The sequence below is a fragment of the Oreochromis aureus genome, linkage group 11 (genome assembly GCF_013358895.1).
Source record: "Oreochromis aureus strain Israel breed Guangdong linkage group 11, ZZ_aureus, whole genome shotgun sequence".
Taxonomy (NCBI): domain Eukaryota; kingdom Metazoa; phylum Chordata; class Actinopteri; order Cichliformes; family Cichlidae; genus Oreochromis; species Oreochromis aureus.
The window spans coordinates 9,480,811-9,500,337 of record NC_052952.1 but is presented as its reverse complement, the minus strand read 5'-3'; the positions used below and the strand labels follow the sequence as shown (position 1 = coordinate 9,500,337).

The 19,527-nt window shown below is 37.3% G+C and overlaps 1 protein-coding gene across 9 annotated transcripts in view; it reads right to left on the bottom strand.

Annotated features, from left to right (window-relative positions):
* adcy2a (adenylate cyclase 2a) overlaps nt 1-14,417 on the bottom strand; it is a 57,812-nt gene extending 43,395 nt beyond the window's left edge. Inside the window, exons 1-4 of one of the 9 annotated variants that reach the window (XM_039619199.1) lie at nt 11,447-11,471; nt 7,558-7,650; nt 7,412-7,461; nt 1,628-1,825 (exon numbers count right to left, since the gene is read on the bottom strand). In XM_039619199.1, coding sequence (XP_039475133.1) covers nt 1,628-1,825; nt 7,412-7,461; nt 7,558-7,639 — 330 coding nt within the window. In that variant the 5' untranslated portion in view covers nt 7,640-7,650; nt 11,447-11,471. Of the gene's footprint in view, nt 1-1,627; nt 1,826-5,450; nt 5,500-7,411; nt 8,478-11,446; nt 11,485-14,157 lie in introns of those variants that run through there. The other 8 variants (XM_039619195.1, XM_039619197.1, XM_039619198.1 and 5 more) reach the window with 8 other exon arrangements.
* Nucleotides 14,418-19,527: the final 5,110 nt, after the last annotated feature.

Here is a 19,527-nt window from a genome sequence, read left to right as displayed (position 1 = left end):
GTAAAATTGAAAACCCTCTCTTGCACTTCTTGGCAATTTTATTGATATCAAAACAGCCTCTCTGCTACTTATCTGACCACATTAATCCCAGAGGTCTAACTGACTTGATTCTATACTGTGATTAAAAAGTGTTCCTCTATTATTTTTGAGTGGTGTATACAGCATTTATATACATATAGCTAGTTTAAAGGGCAACTGTGGCTTTTCCACATGCATTTTTCTGTACGTATGAATGGCTGGATGATCAGAAGAGACAGGTTTCACACCAGACACCTACCAAGCTTAACATTTTGCATCAAAGTCACACTAATATATAAGGTGTAATGAATAAGTTCAGAGAGTCGGGCTTTAAAAATCAGAATCCACACTGGAATTGAATTTGGCAGGTTTTCCCTTGAAGATATCTTTTGATGTATCTTCAGGATACTTTTAGCACCGCTGCTATTTTTAGATCAGTCCCTTGAAGCAGTGATATGACCACTTAGACTTGTTCATCTGTGATTTTAAAAGGACCCAAATTTCATGTGAAGGATCATAGCTGGTGACAAGAACTAGATCTCTGGCTATGACAGAGCAGTTTTCAACAGCTTTTGGTCCAAGAGTCCACAGTTTCCGAGCCTAAAGGTAGCACATTAAGTGTGGATTTTCGCTACTTCTCTTCAAAAAATTAAAAACATAATTTCAAGGACTGCCATTTTAGCACAATGAAAGAGAGCCAGTGCATATCACTAAAGAGCAAGCGTAAGCAGACAGAAGGCGACCAATCAATCTAAAGATATCAGCCAGACTTAGACCAGCTAGTTATGCACAAGAAGATGATCCTGACGGCTCAGCTATGGCTTTGGATATTGCTGAGAAATTGGATATTTCTCTTGTTATAAGCTCTAATCTTATATAATGTTCACTCTATAAACTTAGTCAATTAATAATATTCCAGGTTTCTAGATTAATGTAGTTTGAGTAAACTGTATAGATACTTCCTTGAATACTATTTACAGTAGAAATCTATAAACAAACTCATCTCTGGTGAAAGTTAGTGTGGTTTTCCATTCAAAGATTCCATAATTATATTTTTTGTAACAGATGATTAGACTTTAATGTCATTTTCTTGTATTAATATCATTCTAATATAATTTCTCTAAATGGGAACTTGTATTAGAACTTCAGTTTATCAGCTAAACTCATTAAAACTGAAGTAAAACTAAAAAGCAACAAAACATGATTAAATAGCAGAAAGCACTGAAGAACATGCATGTATGAATGTAAAACTTCAAAGGCAGACAGCCTCAGAATGTAGGTCAGAAATCACATCAGATAAAATAAAAGATTAAGATTTTTTTTAAACCAGGCCAATTACATTCCTGTGTCACATTTCACATAGCTCCACATTCTCTAACCACACTCTACATCAGCAGAGAGTAAAAAGGAGAGAGCAGTTGTGCACACTTAGGTATAGATATGATGTTGAGATCAAGTTCCATCATGCTTTTTCTTATCTCTGTATCAATTTTTATCTAAACCAATCACAGGAGTATCTATAAAACACAAATAAATCACCTCATTTAAACACACATGTAACATGCTCTACAACAAATAAATGTACCAGAAATTTCATCTCTTGTCTTACCTGATCCCACGGACAGATGATCCCTCCAGAAAACATAAAAAGGTAACCCATGGCAACCAAACAAGCCCAGATGACCAGGGAGAAAACACGTAAAAGCTTCTTGAAGACAGACTCAATGCAGACAAGCACAAATACAGCCAGGAATATGGCCAGTGCCGTGGGTACAGTGATTACAAAGGCCACATGGTCCGCAATGTTCTGGAAAAGGACAGAATAAAAAACAAAAAGAGCATCAGAAAGAAAAAGTGAGACATGTGGATGGACATTTTAAGAGGGAAGTGAATTTATCAGACAACTGAAGAATAATCGGAGCAAAATACCCTTTCCTACAAATTCAAAGGGCAGATTTCTTGAGAGGACACAAAACAACCTTTGTAATAAAAAAAACATTTCCCTGTCTCTTTCTGCTTTAATATTCTAAAAATAGAGCAGCCGAGGCAGATGTGTGCATGTAAACGTACACGCCTGCCATAAAAACTAACTAGGGATGGTGGATATAAATGAACACTTACATACAAATATGTCAGCCTAAAGAAAACACTGTATCACAGCTCCTGGTAAACTGAATAAGACTGAGAAAAAACAAAGCCAAACCAAACAAAATGCTAATAACCTAAAAGGAAAAAAAAAAAGGAGTAAAACTAAGTGCCCCCAAAGGATAAATCATGAGTTCGCAAGTTTCTATGCAGTCCTGTGGGAACTAAGTGCACCCCATGACTCAGTGAATTGCAGAACCACCTTTGGCAGCAAAAACTTACAGTAATAATTTTCTGTAAAGCAGGATCACAATTTTGGTTCACCCTTCCTTACAACATTGCTTTAGTTCATTGAGGTTTTGGAGGTATGTGTTTATTCACCGCTCTCTGCAGCAATTCCGTTGGATTGAGCTCTATACTCAGCCACTGCAACACCTCAATTCTTTTCTTTTTCAGCCATTCTGTTATAAATTTGCTGCAGTGCAAAGGATCATTGTCCTTTTGCAGGGCCCTTCTGGTCAAGCTTTAGCCATTGCATAGGTGGCATCACATTTCACTCCAAAATGCTTTGCTATAAAGACGTGTTCATGACTAACTGAATGAGTGGAACCTGTCCAGGTCTTGGGGCTGCAAAACAAGTCCAAATCATCAGCCCTCCACCACCGTGCTTGGCAGCTGGTGAAGTATTTGTGCTGGAATGCTGTGTTTGGTTTTCACCAGAAATAACTTGTTCAATAAATCTTGTTGTTTTTTTTGTTCAGAGGCACTTTTTTGGCAACTATTACAAATAAGCCATACTTGTTTAGTCTTTTTCTAAGTGTCCCGTCATGAACTTTAACATTTAACATGCAAACTGAACCTGTAGAGGCTGAGATGTTGCTCTTGAAGTTTTTGCAGTTTCTTTGAGCATTGCACAGTCTTTGGGATATATTTTCTGGGACATTAACTCCTGGGAAGATTGTGGGAACACACACCAATTTCCAAACTTTATAGAGGTGGTCACACTTGACGATGAGGAGGAAAACAGTGCATTTGATTAGCAGCGCCTGACTGCTATGTACTTTTGATTCCTATGGAAGCAGTAAGGGTGTACTTTGTTTTTTCACAGGACTGTGTTATTATATTATAGATAATAAGCTGTTCAATAACAATACATGCATCCATGTCCTGTCATATCCTCTTCTCAGTGTGCAATGATAGAATAAATTGGAGTGACAGGATGTTACACGGTCCAAGACAAAAACAGATACAAAAGTCGTTAACCAGTAATTAGCTGAAGTATTCATTATAGGTATGTTTAATTTCTTAAATACACTTAGATATGTAAGTTCTGATAAAATATTCAAGAGCTTCTCCAAGGTGGACATAAGAGGATAGGATGTTAAAGTGAGACACGAGCTGCCAGGCTTTGCCAGACTTCATCCCATCAGTGGTTTCACAGTGGTATGACGGGGGATGGAAGAGGGTCAGGACAGGGACATGGAGGCTGATGTGTCATATCATATCATATTTTGCTTTGGAGGAAATGAAATCTGTAAAACATTTCCAACATTTGAGATAAATCAATCTTCTTTGAGTTCAATGAGTAATTGTTTTCAATGTCAGTTCAGTATATATTAATTTAAAAACAGAGTTAGTAATTCACAGATGCGATGATATTAAGAGAACCTCATAAAGTAGCTTCCTCATCCATGGACACGATTGTCACATTTAAAAATAAAAAATATCCACTATATCAAGCAAAACCTAATCCAGACTGACAGCAACAATTAAGACTGTTTAAATTCTCATTTAACTAGTGCGTAAAAAACAATAGTCATGCATACAGTTAATTTAAAAGGCATTAATGTGTACTTCTCATTTACTGCAGCGTAATTACTAAAACAATTTTTATTCTTTCAATCAACTCTTTCAAAAGTGACCTGTTATTCTGCTAGCTTAACAATGCTTCTCTTTGCATTTATCCTCTTTGTAGCTCTCTCCTTCTCCTTATTTAGCCCCCCCACCCCCACCTATCCGCTGTCTTTTTCTCATGCGCAGTCAATGCACTGGGACATGAGAGGATGTGTGTGGCTGCAGAAAGCCACATAGAGTTTGTCTCGCCCAGAGCAGAGCTCCAAAACAGCACAGGATTTAGGTCAGCCAGCTAGGAGGATGGAGGGATGATGGGATATGAATAAAAAGAGAGACAGAAATATGAGGAGGTGATAGATGGCATGAGAACGGGATGATGGAGAAAAAAAATAGCAATCAGAAAATTCATGCATATCCAGCACAGGGATAGAGGAAAAATATATATAAATAAATACATAAAAATAAAAAACAGAAGGCAGAAGATGTTGAAACAGATAGTCTGAGCAGTGGGCAGGAAAAGATTTATTGAGAGGATTTTTCACTGTGTACCAACAAAAACATTATAAACAAAAACATTAACAAATATCTTTTTAATTGTATTTAATAGAACTGTTTTCCTAAAACTACAGTTTCCAAAGACTCTTGGTTGGTTCTGGTTTATGCTTCTTGCTTTACGTTAATTATTAATGGTTTTAGGCGCATTTACCATGGGGTTAAAAATACTTCAATACTTTGATCTAGTTGAACATTTGTGTTAAATAATAAGTTCAAGATGAAGTTATCCTTCAGGCTGAGACTTAAGAATGACCACCTACCTTAATATCTCTCCATGTGGAAACCCATAACATCACTATTACAAGAGAGTGTACCTATAATATTTATAATCTAGTTTGGAAAACTTGTATCATGATTTGTTTCAGCAGTGGTTAGGACTCAAACTATAAATCTATTATTCTAAAATTATTCTTGATTAAGATAAAAGAAAGAGGGAACCGTATAAATGCTGACTCTGAGTACTAGTGTCAAAGCAATGACCTGCACGACCTTTCTGAAGTTCACACATAATTTTGAAGCATATATTTAACTGATAACAGTACAACTATAATATATCTAATGCTGTTTTTAAATTTGATGCCAGCAACATGTTTTAAAAACCTGAGATAGAGGCTTATTTCCCCACAGTGCTACATCACCTCTTCTTTTAACAGCACCTTGCTAAGTGTTTGGATACTGAGGGGACCAAATGCTGTTATGAAAGCAAAACACTCCCATATTATTGCTTGATATTTGCCATTCTTTTCATTACATAATGCCATGAGTGTTTTCAATATAAGTCGACTGTAGACAGTATAGTTTAGCACCTGTTCGCCTACTACACAGTCATGCTGATGGAAAATGTGAAATGCTGTTTTTCTTGCTGAAATAAGCAAGATGTTCTCCAAAAATTATGAAATGTGGAGTAATGCTACCAAGATTGCATCAAGGAAACTGACCTTTGAACTTTGAGCTGAGAACGAGCCAGACGGTCTTTATTCTCTATAGCTTTATTCCAATATAGCATAGAGAATGAGCTGCATCCATAGATTCATCCTTTTTCCAACACAAATCAAATGAATGTCTTGTTATCAGGCCTTTGCCAAACTTTCATGATGAAGAGGTCATCAAACCATTTGATTCAACTGTTGGAGTAGGATGAAACTGCTCATTGTAGTCATAGGATTGGGTAAGTCATAGTGCTGTAGAGAATGAGCCATCCATGGTTTTTGAACAAAATCTTACATTTTTAAATTTCAGATAACACACCAACTAACTGTAGGAAACTGCTTATTGTAGTCATCTGTAAGTCATAGTGCTGTTCAGACCTTTTGTTTGCAAGTATATTATCCCCATTGGAATTATTGTACCATTAAATTAATGTAAAGCAGTTTTTCACAGAGTAGTAAATCCCTACCTATCTTTATGACTTTTTCACAGCTTTTAAACAAGTATTTTGTTGCAGTTCTCATTTTCAAACACAATGTACTGCCTATTTTAGTAATAAAACTACCTTTCCTTCACTGAATAAATGTTTTTTATATGTTTTTTCAATATTTTAATGTGCTTTTTTTGCTTTTAACTGTACTGTACTGTACAGTACAAGTTGACAAAAGAGTGACAGTGTTTTTGCTGTAACTCTAGTACAGTAAGAAAAGCATTATGAGCACAGGTCTTTTTAATAATGTAAAGGCAGAGCCATTATCATCCCATCAGAGCTGGTTGAAGCTTTACACTGTGCTGCAGTGTCAGCCAGTCTTAGTTGATAGTGCTGAATCCTGGTAATCTGCTAATGTTATTGTTTCAGTAATTAGGTATGAGCCTCAACTGAAAGCTAACACCTTTTCTGAACTATAAAATAGTGATGTTTGTGATATGTGAACTGCACAACATCTACATGCTTTAATATCTACTCACAGTTAAATAAAAACTAATGTTAGAAAAAATGTATCATTTTTTCATTTTAGGACACACATTCACCTCATCCCACACCATGGATACCACAAATATTATAACATGCAACAATTAAAAATGTATATAACATTATTAAAACATTATTAACTAAAAATGTGAAAGTTTCCAGATTATGATATGCTCGCTCATAAGATTTCAGCCTTTTTGATGTGTCATTTGTTACCTAATCAGACATTCATGATTTTGTTTCATAAGAACTGATTGTCCATGCAAGGAACTGCAACAGCTGACTTTCCAACCACATGTTAGTGAGCTTGTCGGATACTACGCAAGACTTTCTAAATATTATGTGATATGTGTTCTGTGAGCCAGTGCTTTCTATGCAATACTGTGTCTTTGTATGTTTTAGACTGATCACTTCAAAACAACAGACACAGCAGAGACAGTAGGAGAGAGACACTTTTCTAGATTCGGCCAATGTCTAAAGAGTCCTCGTCTTCTTGGATGTATAACGGTATGAAGGTAAGAAGCTAATGAAGGACAAAATGGAAGCAGAGCCAATGACCATAAACACTTATATTGTGCCATTTTAGAGCCTTTTTTTCACTTTATGAATTTTCAGATTTTTCCAGAAAAGATGCTCCATGAAAATAGTGAAATAAGGAAACAGATCTTTCTGCAGCTATGAGCTCATAAAATAACTAAGACCCTTGCATCCCCTCTCACTTTTATCTCACCCTTCTCCTCACATTAGTTTTGCAATAAAGACATGCTGTGACAACTTAGGCATGTATGTACAAACAAACTGTGTGTGTAGTCAGTTTCGGTGACCCCCATTTGCATGAATACCTATAGGATGTATACTATACATTATATAATATATACATTATACAGTATGTGGCTTGCATCCACTTCAATAAATGTAACTATTTAATATTCATTTCCTACACATACATAAGTCTGTGTGTGTGTGTTTGTTTCTGTGTGTTTTGAATGAGCAGCTTACCAGTCCTGAAGCAAAGAACACAGTCAGCAGAGCCAGGCAGGCACCCATCACTATGAGGAGCAAAAACACAATCAGAGGATGCTGCTGGCTCATACAGTAGTATGATTCATACAGCCAGTCTGGGGACTTGTTTCTCTTCACTTCACCACCACCTCCTCTTCTGTTTACTTCAGACTCCCCTGTCCGGTCAAGGAGATACTGCTTTCTCCTTATAGCCTCCTGCCACATGGATCTTGGAGCTGAGAGGGAGGAAAAAGAGGAGGTGGTCACTGCTGAGGTATGAGTAGTTTCCACCACAGATGAGGAGCAGTTGCTCTTTTCTGTTCTCCTGCTGTTGTTGTTCCTGTTGAGGACCCTGAAGTGAGAGCTCCTAAGCTCCAGCTTGGTCTTCGAGTCCTTCTCCACCTCCCCTCTCAAGTCTTTCAGGCGGGGACGGCTGAAAGCTGAGGCTGAGTCTGAGTCAGAGGCAGTGTGCGCTGGCCGGAGTGGTGGCAAAAACGCACCAAGGGTAGAGCGCAACATCCTCCTCTTTCTCCTCCTGCCAACATGTTGGGGTGGAAAATGAAGAGAAGTGCAGGCAGTGAGTGCTCTTTAGAGTGAGAGAGAGAAAAGTGGGAGGGAAGTGGAGGGAAAGAGGAGGGAGAGAGGGCTAAGGGGGAGGGGAGAAAGAAAAAGAAGGTGCAGCAGCAGGGAAAAGTCAGCAAGTGAATGAAAGAGAAGAAAAATGAAAAGAGCAGAGAAACTGACATTTATGGAGAATGCATTATGTGGTATTATTTGTAATAACATGGGTTTGAGCCCAGTCCTAGAGCTCTAACCCCGATGATTATGATTTTCAGAGCAGCGATAAACCATATCATTAAATCAATTCTTTTTCAGTTATCCCCTTTGCCTCTCTTACTTAATAAATAGCCAAGCAAATAACACATTTGTCAAAACATGCATATTTGCATTTTTTTTCCTCAGCTGCAGATTACAAAACAGAACCTCAGTTGAGGTTACAAAATACCCAAATAAATTTGTTATCAATGCATAATCGGACTTACGAGTATGAGCAATGATGTGCCTGCCCAGAAAAACTGAAAACTGACACACTTGTACATACATGGCATCTCCTCAAATCCTGTGTGCATACTCCTGCAATGATGCACATGCACAAATGCCAACACACACACACACACACACACACACACACACACACACACACACACACACACACACACACACACACACACACACACACACACACACACACACACAGGGCAACTGAAAGGTGGTGCTGGCCAAACCACTGTCATTACAAAGATGAGTAAATCATGACAGGTTCCTCTAATCCCCTAAAACCCGTACAACCTCATTTGTTGGCTGAGTTTGCACAGGAAAACAACATATTATTGCAGAAAAAATATATAATTTGAATATTAAAACTATAAATATACCCTATGTAATGTTGAAGGGTTTAGCATGTGACTGTAACATTTTTCAACTGCAAAACAGAAAATAATGAAAACATTTGGTCTTGGAGATGAAATGGGTGATGCGATTTTGAATTATTTGGATTTGATTGAGGAGCCCTAAAATAATTTATCATTACTAAAGAATTATATGTAAGCTACTAACATTTTTCAATTTTAACAATTTAACATTTATGTTTGAAGAGTTCAGCTCACATTTTTATCAACTCTGGGACTGCCTGACCAAATGGAGACTGCTAAGTCATACTGATTATATATTTTTATTTTACAAAGCTCAGCTCCAATTGGGAAAAAAAATCACAAAGTATCAAAGCTGTTTTCCCTGTATCTGCATTCTATTGTTAAAAAAAAGGATCTGACAGTTCGTATTGTAGCTGAACAACCAGCATGCCACATAATCTTAAAACAGTAGGCTAACCTGTTAAGATGTTCCACCAACTTCCATGTTTAAGGCTTGAAGCTTTGACTGTGAACACATCAGAACTGGCAAATTTCAGTATATCTGATTCAACAGTTTAAGAATTTCAGGCACATCCAGGCACGGCTTTGAGAGCCACAGTATGTACCAGCCGCAACAGCTATAGCAGACCCATGCAAAACCTCTTTTATCATCAGGTCCGGATGTTGGTGCTATAATGATTGACACAGATTGGTTTGAGTGGTTTTTTTTTTTTTTGGTTTGTTTGTTTGTTTGTTTGTTTGTTGGTTGTTGTTTTTTTTTTGTATTGTGTTTTCTTATTTGTGGGGATGCCACCTGGATGGGGTGGGGGTGGGGTTCACAACTTTTGTAAGAAAAACCTGAACTGTTTTGTTGAAAACTATAAATAAAGTTGAAAACAACTGAAAAGTTTTTATCATCAATACAGAAAACCTGAATAGTACTTGCACATGTAGTTCCATGTTTGGATATCAGCTACACATAACAATAAATCAGTTATTAATTGATGATTTAATATCCTGCAAATGAAAGCTTTTTTTCCTGCTTCCTTATAAATAATTTAGTTTAATATTGTTATACGGATAGAGTGCATTGTGACCAATTAAGCTAATTTAGAGATAATGTGCAGACGGGAAAACATGATACTGGTTCATTCCAAATGAAGCTGAGATAGTAGGAGTGGCAGTAATGCTTCCATTGCAAATATTTGTGGGCAGTGGTTAAAAAATTTTAGCTACACCTCCCTCATAAATGGACAGGAATTTATCCCTCAAAGTGCTTTTATAAAACAAATTCACATTTTTACAGTGCTCAGCTTGGAGTTAAATATCTTGCACTAGTATCCTGCCTGCAACATGGGGCTTTGATTAGTCCTGAACCACAGCCACCCTGCTTTTGTTTGCTGAACTATTCTTTTCGCTCATCTTCATCAGTACCTGCACATCATAGCATCATTTTATTCACCCATTTTCTCTTAGCTTTCATCTCTGCCTTCACCTCTTATTTCATACCCAGATTTTTCCCAGCTCATTTTCCACAAGCATGCTGCCTCTGCTCCTGCATTCCAATCCCTTCTTCCATCTCGCACCTTTCATCCTCTCCCCATCATGTCCCAAAGAAATCCTTAGATATTCTCTCCTTCAAATTCATATTTCTATCCTTTTTCAGGGTATAAAAATGTATATCCATTTTGTGAGCTTCAACTTCTGTTCCCCTACTTCATCCAATATTTTCCTATCCCTTCCTCTTTTTTTTTTTTTTTTTCACATCACAATTCAGGTTCCCTTTTCACATGCCTTTTATTTTCCCTTTCTTCCCTCTTCCCCCCATCATGCCTCCAGTTGGTGAGCTCATTCTATCTTGACCTACTTTCTGCTACCATCTTATATCCCGTCTCTTCTTTCACTCATCTTTTCTCAGTAACATTATTACAGTTTGATATGGCCATGTGCTGTAGGTGACACCGGCAGCTTATGTAGGAAAAATGAAATTTATCTTTGACCAAAACATTCCTGTTGTTTTATAACCTCAATTCTGCATAAGTTGGGACAATGTATAAAGTGTAAAAAAAAAAGAAAATCAATGTGAGGCTCATGAATCCATATGTTATTCACAGTGGAATATATGTATAAAAAAACAAAGTTTTTAAAATGAGTAAACATACGATTTTAGGAAAAAAACATTTCCTCATTTTGAACTTGATGGCATCAACACATAAAAAAACAAAAAAAAAAACAAGAGACTGGAAAAGCGAGTCATAATCTGCAGATTCACTAACCCGCAAAAAACTGCATTTCCAAATTGTGAAACAATTTCAGAAAAATCTTCTGACATTAAATCATAAATATCTCATCGTCTTTGATATCTCATCAGTACATACAATCAAAAGAAGATGATATGTACTATAGAATCTGCAGAATCTGTGCACGGCACAAGGCTGAAAATCAATATTGAATGCTCATGATTTTCAGGCCCTGAGGCACCACTGCATTAAAAATGGGCACGATTCGGTCATATCAATGAAATGTCATGATCAGTGTCAAAATCAGTGTCTGGGAACACAGTTCTTGTTTTTACAGGCAATGCATTTTAAAGCTCTTGAATATAAAGAAGAAGCCATACCTCAACATGATCCAGAAATTTCACCATCTTCACTGGCCAGGAGTTAAAATGGACTGAAGCATAGTAGTAAACTGTTCTGTGGTCATCCATCCATCCACCATCCTTTTCACTGGCCAGGAGTTAAAATGGACTGAAGTCATAGTAGTAAACAGGGTTCTACATGGTCAGTGGCAACGAATCAAAATCCCCAAAGTTGCATTTTTGGAAAACATGTGGACTGCATCTTAAACTAAAGCAAACTCCAACAGAAAGACCCGGCCTGATGTTGGAATTGAACTCAGGACCTGCATGACAATGACAATGACACTAAATATCTGATCAGCAACCTCAACTTCACTGCATCTTAAACTAAAGAGAAAGGGACCATTGGTCATGACAATGACAATGACAAAATATGAGCAACCTCAACTTCACGTCAAGCAAAAAGGGTGGTCCTCTCTTTTTCTATTTAGTTTTTGTAGAGATACACCAGCTGCTCTGACAGTCTAAGATGAGGCAAGGGGCCTTTAGGTAGAAAATTTGTCAAGGGCACAAACAGGGACTTCAGCTTTTTCTTCATTGAGTTGAAGACAAAATGAAGTCCCATCAGATATAAAACTGAATGTCATCTGCATAGCAGTAATAAGAAATGTCCTTAAAGGTGCTCAAAATGTGCTGAAGAGGGAACAGAAGGCCACAAAACAGAATATTGTGGCACACTGTATATAAGAGAAGTGGAAAAGGACCTGTACTTAGAAACAGCCACAGAAAAGCATCATTCAGGTAGAATTGATGCAAAGCAGACCCAGATACACCCACCCAATATCTGAGCCTCTTGAGCAAAATGTGAACAATATCAAAAGCAGAGGTAAGGTCTAACATCAGCAAAACGAAACATTCTCCTGCATCACTTTACAACAAAATGCCACTGGACACACTAAGAAGAGCTGTTTCTGTAGAATGAAAGACAGATTGAAATTTATCAAAAATATTGTATTTGTCAAACTCAGCTATAAGCTGCTTTTCTAAGAGAAGTAGAAAAGGGTCAAGCTTGATTTTTGTTGCTGTTGTTGTTGTTTTTAAATAGGTGGATAACAGAATTCTTAAAATAAGCAGGAATTTGACCAGGGACCAGTGATGTGTTGATTATAGTGAGCACTCAGGGACCAATAGAGTGAAACAGGAGAGAGAGCAGGAGGAATCTTTCAGTAAGTCAACCAATTTTACCATCTTGGGTAAAGAAACAGGTGAAAAACTTTCTGAAATGACAGGCTGAGCTGATGCAGGAACACACAATGAAGATGCTGATGGACAAGTATTATTTCACTTCTTAAAAAAATCTCACTCTTTATTTGAAAAAAACAAATAGGGACAGCAGGTGGAGCAGGAGTAACAATATTACTAATAGTGTCAAATAACACCTTAGTGTTGCCTCTGCTCTTTGTAACAAGGTTTGAAAAAGACAAAATAGTTTATGAGGCTATTTCTCATTTTTGTCTTGACATATGAATGGCATTTACACATCACAAATCATTATTTTAGGTAGGCATCCTAAACTCATATTGTTACGCTTTCAAAATAAGAGTTACAGTCCGCCTTTCTGGGATCAAATTCGACATCAGTGGTTTCCAAATGGTGTGCTCGGACTTTGTATCTAAATAGTTAGTTTGTTGTATCAATACATTGTGTGCAATAATACAAAAGTAAACTCTATACTCCAAAAATACTTCAGTCAAAAACAACCAAAAAAACAAAAAAAGACCAAAAATATATCAGTCACAGGGTAACTCATTCTATTTGTACAAGTGCTGGATTGTGGGGGCGTTACCAGAGGTGACACATCAAAAGGCCTTGAGGAGGACAGCAATATTTGTGCAGGGGGGATTGGATCTCTTTCTTCTGCAGAATAAACCACAACTAACCACCAGTGCAGAAGACCAACAGAGAGGAAAACAAATCTCTCTATAGACAGTATAAAGAGAGCCACCTGTCTTAAAGCTTTAGATGCATCAGGGATGTCAACAGTGCTAACCCTGAGGGTGTTATCTGTCAGGAGAAGTTTCCTAATGTTAACACTGTGGCAAGCACGATTAAAAGACTGTGGGAAACCAAAGATCCTGACCTAAAAGAAACTTCAAACGAGAGCTGGAGCTGAACCAGAAGCAGCTGTGTTGAGAGAAAGTATCTGATAATGTGGTGGAGGTAAGCAGCCCATGGTGCAAAGCAGAAGAAACCTGACACAATAGCAACAACACTTACAAGAAGACTGCTAGGTCAAGATGTCGCTATGAAATGAGCTATCAAAAGTGCCGTTAACATAACATGAGCAATGAAAAACATATCATGTAACATATAAAAAATTAAATAGAACATGCATGTTCTCAATGACTTTCAACAATCAAAGGTGGTAACAATTCTCATACAAAAACTTTCAGCACGCTGTACTGGAGCTCTCACTTTGTCAGCCAAAGAAATTACCCATGTGTTTTTCACAGCGGAACATTGCACTCAGTTTACTGTCACTTTATGCAATATGGCACAAAAAGTGCGAATGAAATAATGGGCTTATTTTCATCACGTCAAAAACTTCACACTTTGGGTTTCCTTTTTAGGAAAAGAGTAAAAGCGAGCTGTTATTGGTAAGTGTAATTAGATGGCAGCTGTGCTAATGTCACAACAAAGACGAAGCAAGCTTACAACTGGCAAATATTTTTAGATTTTAAATACCATACCTATTGTCTTTAAAATGTTATCTTCGTGTAATGTTCGATAACGTAATTTAACGCAAACTCCTCCTTGTTTCCTCCCATTTGGCCTGGAAATGGTTTCGCGCCAGTCCAGCAGAGGGCGCCTGCTCCAAAATACCGGAAGTGATTGGCCATCTCCGTCCAATCAGTAGGTATTTATTTTTGTCAATAAGGGAAGACAAAAGGAAAAAAAAAAGTCTGGATTTTGCAGTTTGACATTAAAATGTATTCGTTTTTACTCATGATAAAACGTACGGAGCCCCGCAGGAGACATGGGAGAAAAAAAAATTAAGACGGACTTTTGCGAGATTTTGCGAGATCTCGTAAAAGTCCGTCTTAATTTTTTTTTTCTCCCATGTCCCCTGCGGGGCTCCGTAAAAACGCATTATAGTGCGAACAAGATATCTTATTCATCTAACAAGGGGAAACAGTGCTATCTTTTAAACATTGTTAGAAGATGTTACATCATACCATCTGAGGGAATACTAAACTGGCAGTAAAACCATAGTGAAAAAATTTGGCTTACTATATCCTACAACACTAAGTTTTTAAAGGGATTTTGTATTGGACAAGCAGTCCTTTATAGATGGGATATTATTGGTCCCTAAACAACACATCTTAATTGCTGTTCTATCCACATATGATATAATGATATGCCAGACATAAATGCACTAAAATATAGATTGTCTCTTTTCCCTGACTGTCTCCACTTCTCATTTGATTTAACCTAGATATCAAAGAAGACCTGGATATTTTAAGGCACTAGAGTATTTAACTGTAACCCTTCATTATCTGGGCAAAGAAATTTGCCACTTAACCCATAAGTGTGTCTAACTGAGAGCCTCCCAGCAACCTTAACCTTCATATTCTCTTGGTAACCTTTGTGCTGATTGTACTAATAATTCTGATGCACAATTAAATGCTTAAAAGCACCGTGGATGTTTTGAATTCAGGTTGATAGAATGACTCAATATTAAGTATCACAGAATGTACTGCACTAGCACATATACCAATACAAGAGCATACACAGAATCTCACAAATGAATTAGTTCGTTTGTGAGATTTTTTTTTTCTTTTAATTTATAATGCACTTTGTATACACTTTGCAAACCATCCCACCTGCCATGTCTGACTCCGACCTTTAACTGCAACCCAATCCAAAACCAAGTTTTACCCTTCAAGCAACCCTTTGAAGGAGCACATACCCGGGAGCTTGTACTTACTTTCCCTAAGTATCTAAAGGCATTTCATGTGTCTTGCCTTATATAATATTTACTGTGTGAAAAGAAAATATATCCAAAGTATTTAAATTGAGGAGAAGGAGAGCAAATCAAAAAGGGTCTCTTGAGGAGTACTTTCCCCCCTCCTGCTTTTATTTTTTGCTCTGCTTGTTTTTGAAAGTGTCTTCAGTCATTCACAGTTTCTCCATAACCTCAGACGGGGAAAACATCCTTCATTCACACTTCATGAAGTGCGACATATTCTAACTGCACTCTAATCCATTTTCTACTCTCTGCTTTACCCTTAACAACTAATCAGCGGCTCCATTTTCCTCCAGCTGAGTTCCTGGAGAATTTTGATTGCCCTACCCTTTGGTGAGTTTAACCTTGACATTAGTCACAAAATGATGAAACGTTAATGAAAATGGATAAAAACTAGATGTAAATGTGTGAAGTATAAAGAAAACGTGTGAGGAAATAAGTCATTGTCACTTCCACAGTGAAATGGGAAGAGGGTGACAGCAACCAGAGCCTGTATGTTTGTCCCTTGAGAGAGTGAGAACAGTTAGACTTTCACTATTTCTCAGATAAACCACAAAGTGCTCCACTAATTACCTCTTGCCCTAAATTCTCTTCTGTTAAACTTTTCTCATCTTTTTCTCACTAATTCTCAATTTTGTTAGTCTCCTTGTCTTTCTTCATGTCTGATTTGTTATCAAATGGGAATACTGCACATCAACTCACCTCACAAAAAAAAAAATACTTGAAGACTAGAAGTAATTGAAGAAAAAAACATAACATTTGGTATGTTGTTAACTTTTAAAAGGACACAATGATTGCATCAAGAGTATGTTAATCAGCCTAAATCCATCAATGCTTAGACAAAATGACTTTTCAACCTACATGATATTATGCTAATGTAAACGGGTCCTTTTTATGTTTATTTCATAACTTATAAGCATACAGAAAATAAAAAAGAAGGGACGTGTTAAACTGAAGATACTTATTTCTGTCACATTCCTGAAATGTTCTTTATATAAAAATAAAATAAAGAAGGCAAACCTATCAGAAGGCCAGGCACAGGTCTATTTAAGGGAGCACAAAAATTCACTTTTTGTTTGTATGTATTGAGATATTCACAGACAGGAGACACACTGTAGCTATAAGGCTTTATAGCTTATAGAAAGAGATTATAAAGACTGTCAGGCTGTACAAATATTTGCTGCTCAGTTTCATCCATTAGTTGTACTATTCAGTGTAATTTGTACCCAAACTATGAAAGGTTGGCATCTAAGTTGTGTATAGCACAAGTTTTTTGTTTTTTTTAATAGATTATGTTCTATTTCTTTATTTTTTTAATGACCTCCATTTTTATATCCCATGTGGCCAGTCTGAGACCACATTCAATGCATCTTCACTGAGTTACATCATAACTATATTTGAATTGAAAATTAGCATCAACATCAAAACCATTAAAGTGGATAAAAGGTCTTCCATTAGTAATATTTTCCACATTAAAGGTTGGACAAAATGTAAAAGTGCTATAATAATGGCTTCGGTATCATTTAGAAGGCCTACTTTGTAATTAATGGCATGTTAATGCGTCCTTCAAGTCTGCATTTTTCAGTCTGTTTAGTACGGTTTGTTTTTGTAACCTGCACTGATTGATGGATTTATCATCCTCTTGGGAGGAGGTGCAGCTAGCTATTAATGCAACTTTTACATTCTCTATCATCGCCACACAGTTCACAAGACAAACAGTTTACTATTAACACAGCCAATAGATGTGGAGCAAAATTTGAATTCATTAACTCCAATACGGATCTCTATAAAGTCTGGGTAGGTAGCATACAAGCTAAATGTTAAGGTGGTGTTGCTGAAAGATCAAGGCTTGTGGCTGGAAAATCCAAACTTCTTCACTACTTCTCTTCAGCATTTCACTGTTATTTAATCTATTTTAAATACAATCAACTTCACATCTTAATAAACATTTCTCAAAACCTTGTGAATTAAATTGTCTGCTGCTGAAATGTATTCATATTTTTTACATTTCCCAGAGACGTGACTGTATGAAACTGCATGGTGAAAAGAAAAGTAGACTGATGGAATGGTGCAAACCAGATGTTTTCATACATCTGTTTTTCCCGCCATTAATTCAATTCAATTCAATTCAATTCAATTCAGTTTTATTTATATAGCGCCAAATCACAACAACAGTCGCCTCAAGGCGCTTTATATTGTACAGTAGATCGTACAATAATAGATACAGAGAAAAACCCAACAATCACATGACCCCCTATGAGCAAGCACTTTGGCGACAGTGGGAAGGAAAAACTTCCTTTTAACAGGAAGAAACCTCCGGCAGAACCAGGCTCAGGGAGGGGCGGGGCCATCTGCTGCAACCAGTTGGGGTGAGAGAAGGAAAACAGGATAAAGACATGCTGTGGAAGAGAGACAGAGATTAATAACAGGTATGATTCGATGCAGAGAGGTCTATTAACACATAGTGAGTGAGAAAGGTGACTGGAAAGGAAATGCTCAATGCATCATGGGAATCCCCGGCAGCCTACATCTATTGTAGCATAACTAAGAGAGGATTCAAGGTCACCTGATCCAGCCCTAACTATATGCTTTAGCAAAAAGGAAAATTTTAAGCCTAATCTTAAAAGTAGAGATAGTGTCTGTCTCCCGAATCCAAACTGGAAGCTGGTTCCATAGAAGAGGGGCCTGAAAACTGAAGGCTCTGCCTCCCATTCTACTTTTAAATACTCTAGAACAACATTAGCTCTGAACACTTTTTTTCAATGCTATATTGACAGTTGTGACTAATGTCCCAGCAGCAAATGATTTTGCCAACCGACAACAAGGGATCACAGAGAGTTTTGCATTAGAAAAATATCACTAAACCAAGGGTTTAATGATATTTTGTTCATGTCATTTCTACATCAGTAAAACATATCAGCGAATAACCTCCAAAACAGCATATAAACCCTATTCAACAACAGAACCTCCAGGCACTATTGTTCAGGTGTCCTCTGGGCTGAAAATAAGCTTGAGCGATAATAAATTAGCGTGTTAGCAGAGCTCAGTTCAGCTGTATGATCCTCACATGTCTTTGTGTAAGCCTCCATTATTATCGGCCTTCGCTAGGAGGACACTGCTCAGACGAGCTCTTCGTTTTCTTCTTTGTGATGTTCGCTGCAGGTATGAGACCATGGTAGAGATGAGCTGTACAGCAGTATATTGAATTATCCGATTCTAACTTTTCCAGAACTGAGCACAATCCTTGAATGATTATTCATTCAGGGACAAGACTGTGTCATCAAAATAGGATTTCGGCCTTTGTGATCAAAATAATACTGATAATAACTGGCTGTTTTTATTGGTGTGTTTCACTGTGTCCAAGGACACCCTACAATTCATCAAACCAGAAATAATTAAGCACCTAGACTTAAAATGAAATTGATTATGATGTAACCGGATTATATTTGAATTAAAGCTTTGTTCGTGTACAGCTCATTTGAGCTGTGTTTTGCTGCGTCCAGTAGGACATATTATTAGTGAGGCAAGTACCAGGACTACGATGCAGTGCAGCAGAATGCTGGGGGGCCCATGGTGCTGAGCATAAAAGCATGCACAGGAAACATTGCAAAAACAAGACTGTAAAACTGTGACGGTATGAGGGAGAAAGTGTATGTAAGGCTGTAAGGAAGTTAGCAGTAACATGTTTGAATGAATCTTTGTGAGCTGTAATGCTGTATTTGGTACAAGCCTGAAGTCCATGAATAAACAGCATCATGTGGGTTCGTTAAATCAATAGATAACATTTATTTAGAGGTTCTTTTATAGATTAAACGATTTCAACACAGGGACATAACAAAAAAGGCACTTCTACAAGACAGGTGGACGTGCTTTTTATTATGTCCTTAATAAAATGGACACATTAAGAATACGTGGATCAAGAAGCAAGAGTGTGACAGAAAAGTAACACATGCGCACACAGTTTGACATGTCCTAAAATACTGCAAAGCAGGATGTGTTAATGAACAAGGTCTGTAATTAAAGCCTTGTGATCTGACACAGCTGCTTACGTTGTGCTGAGACACATGACAGCCAGGCTGAGATGTGAGGCGGA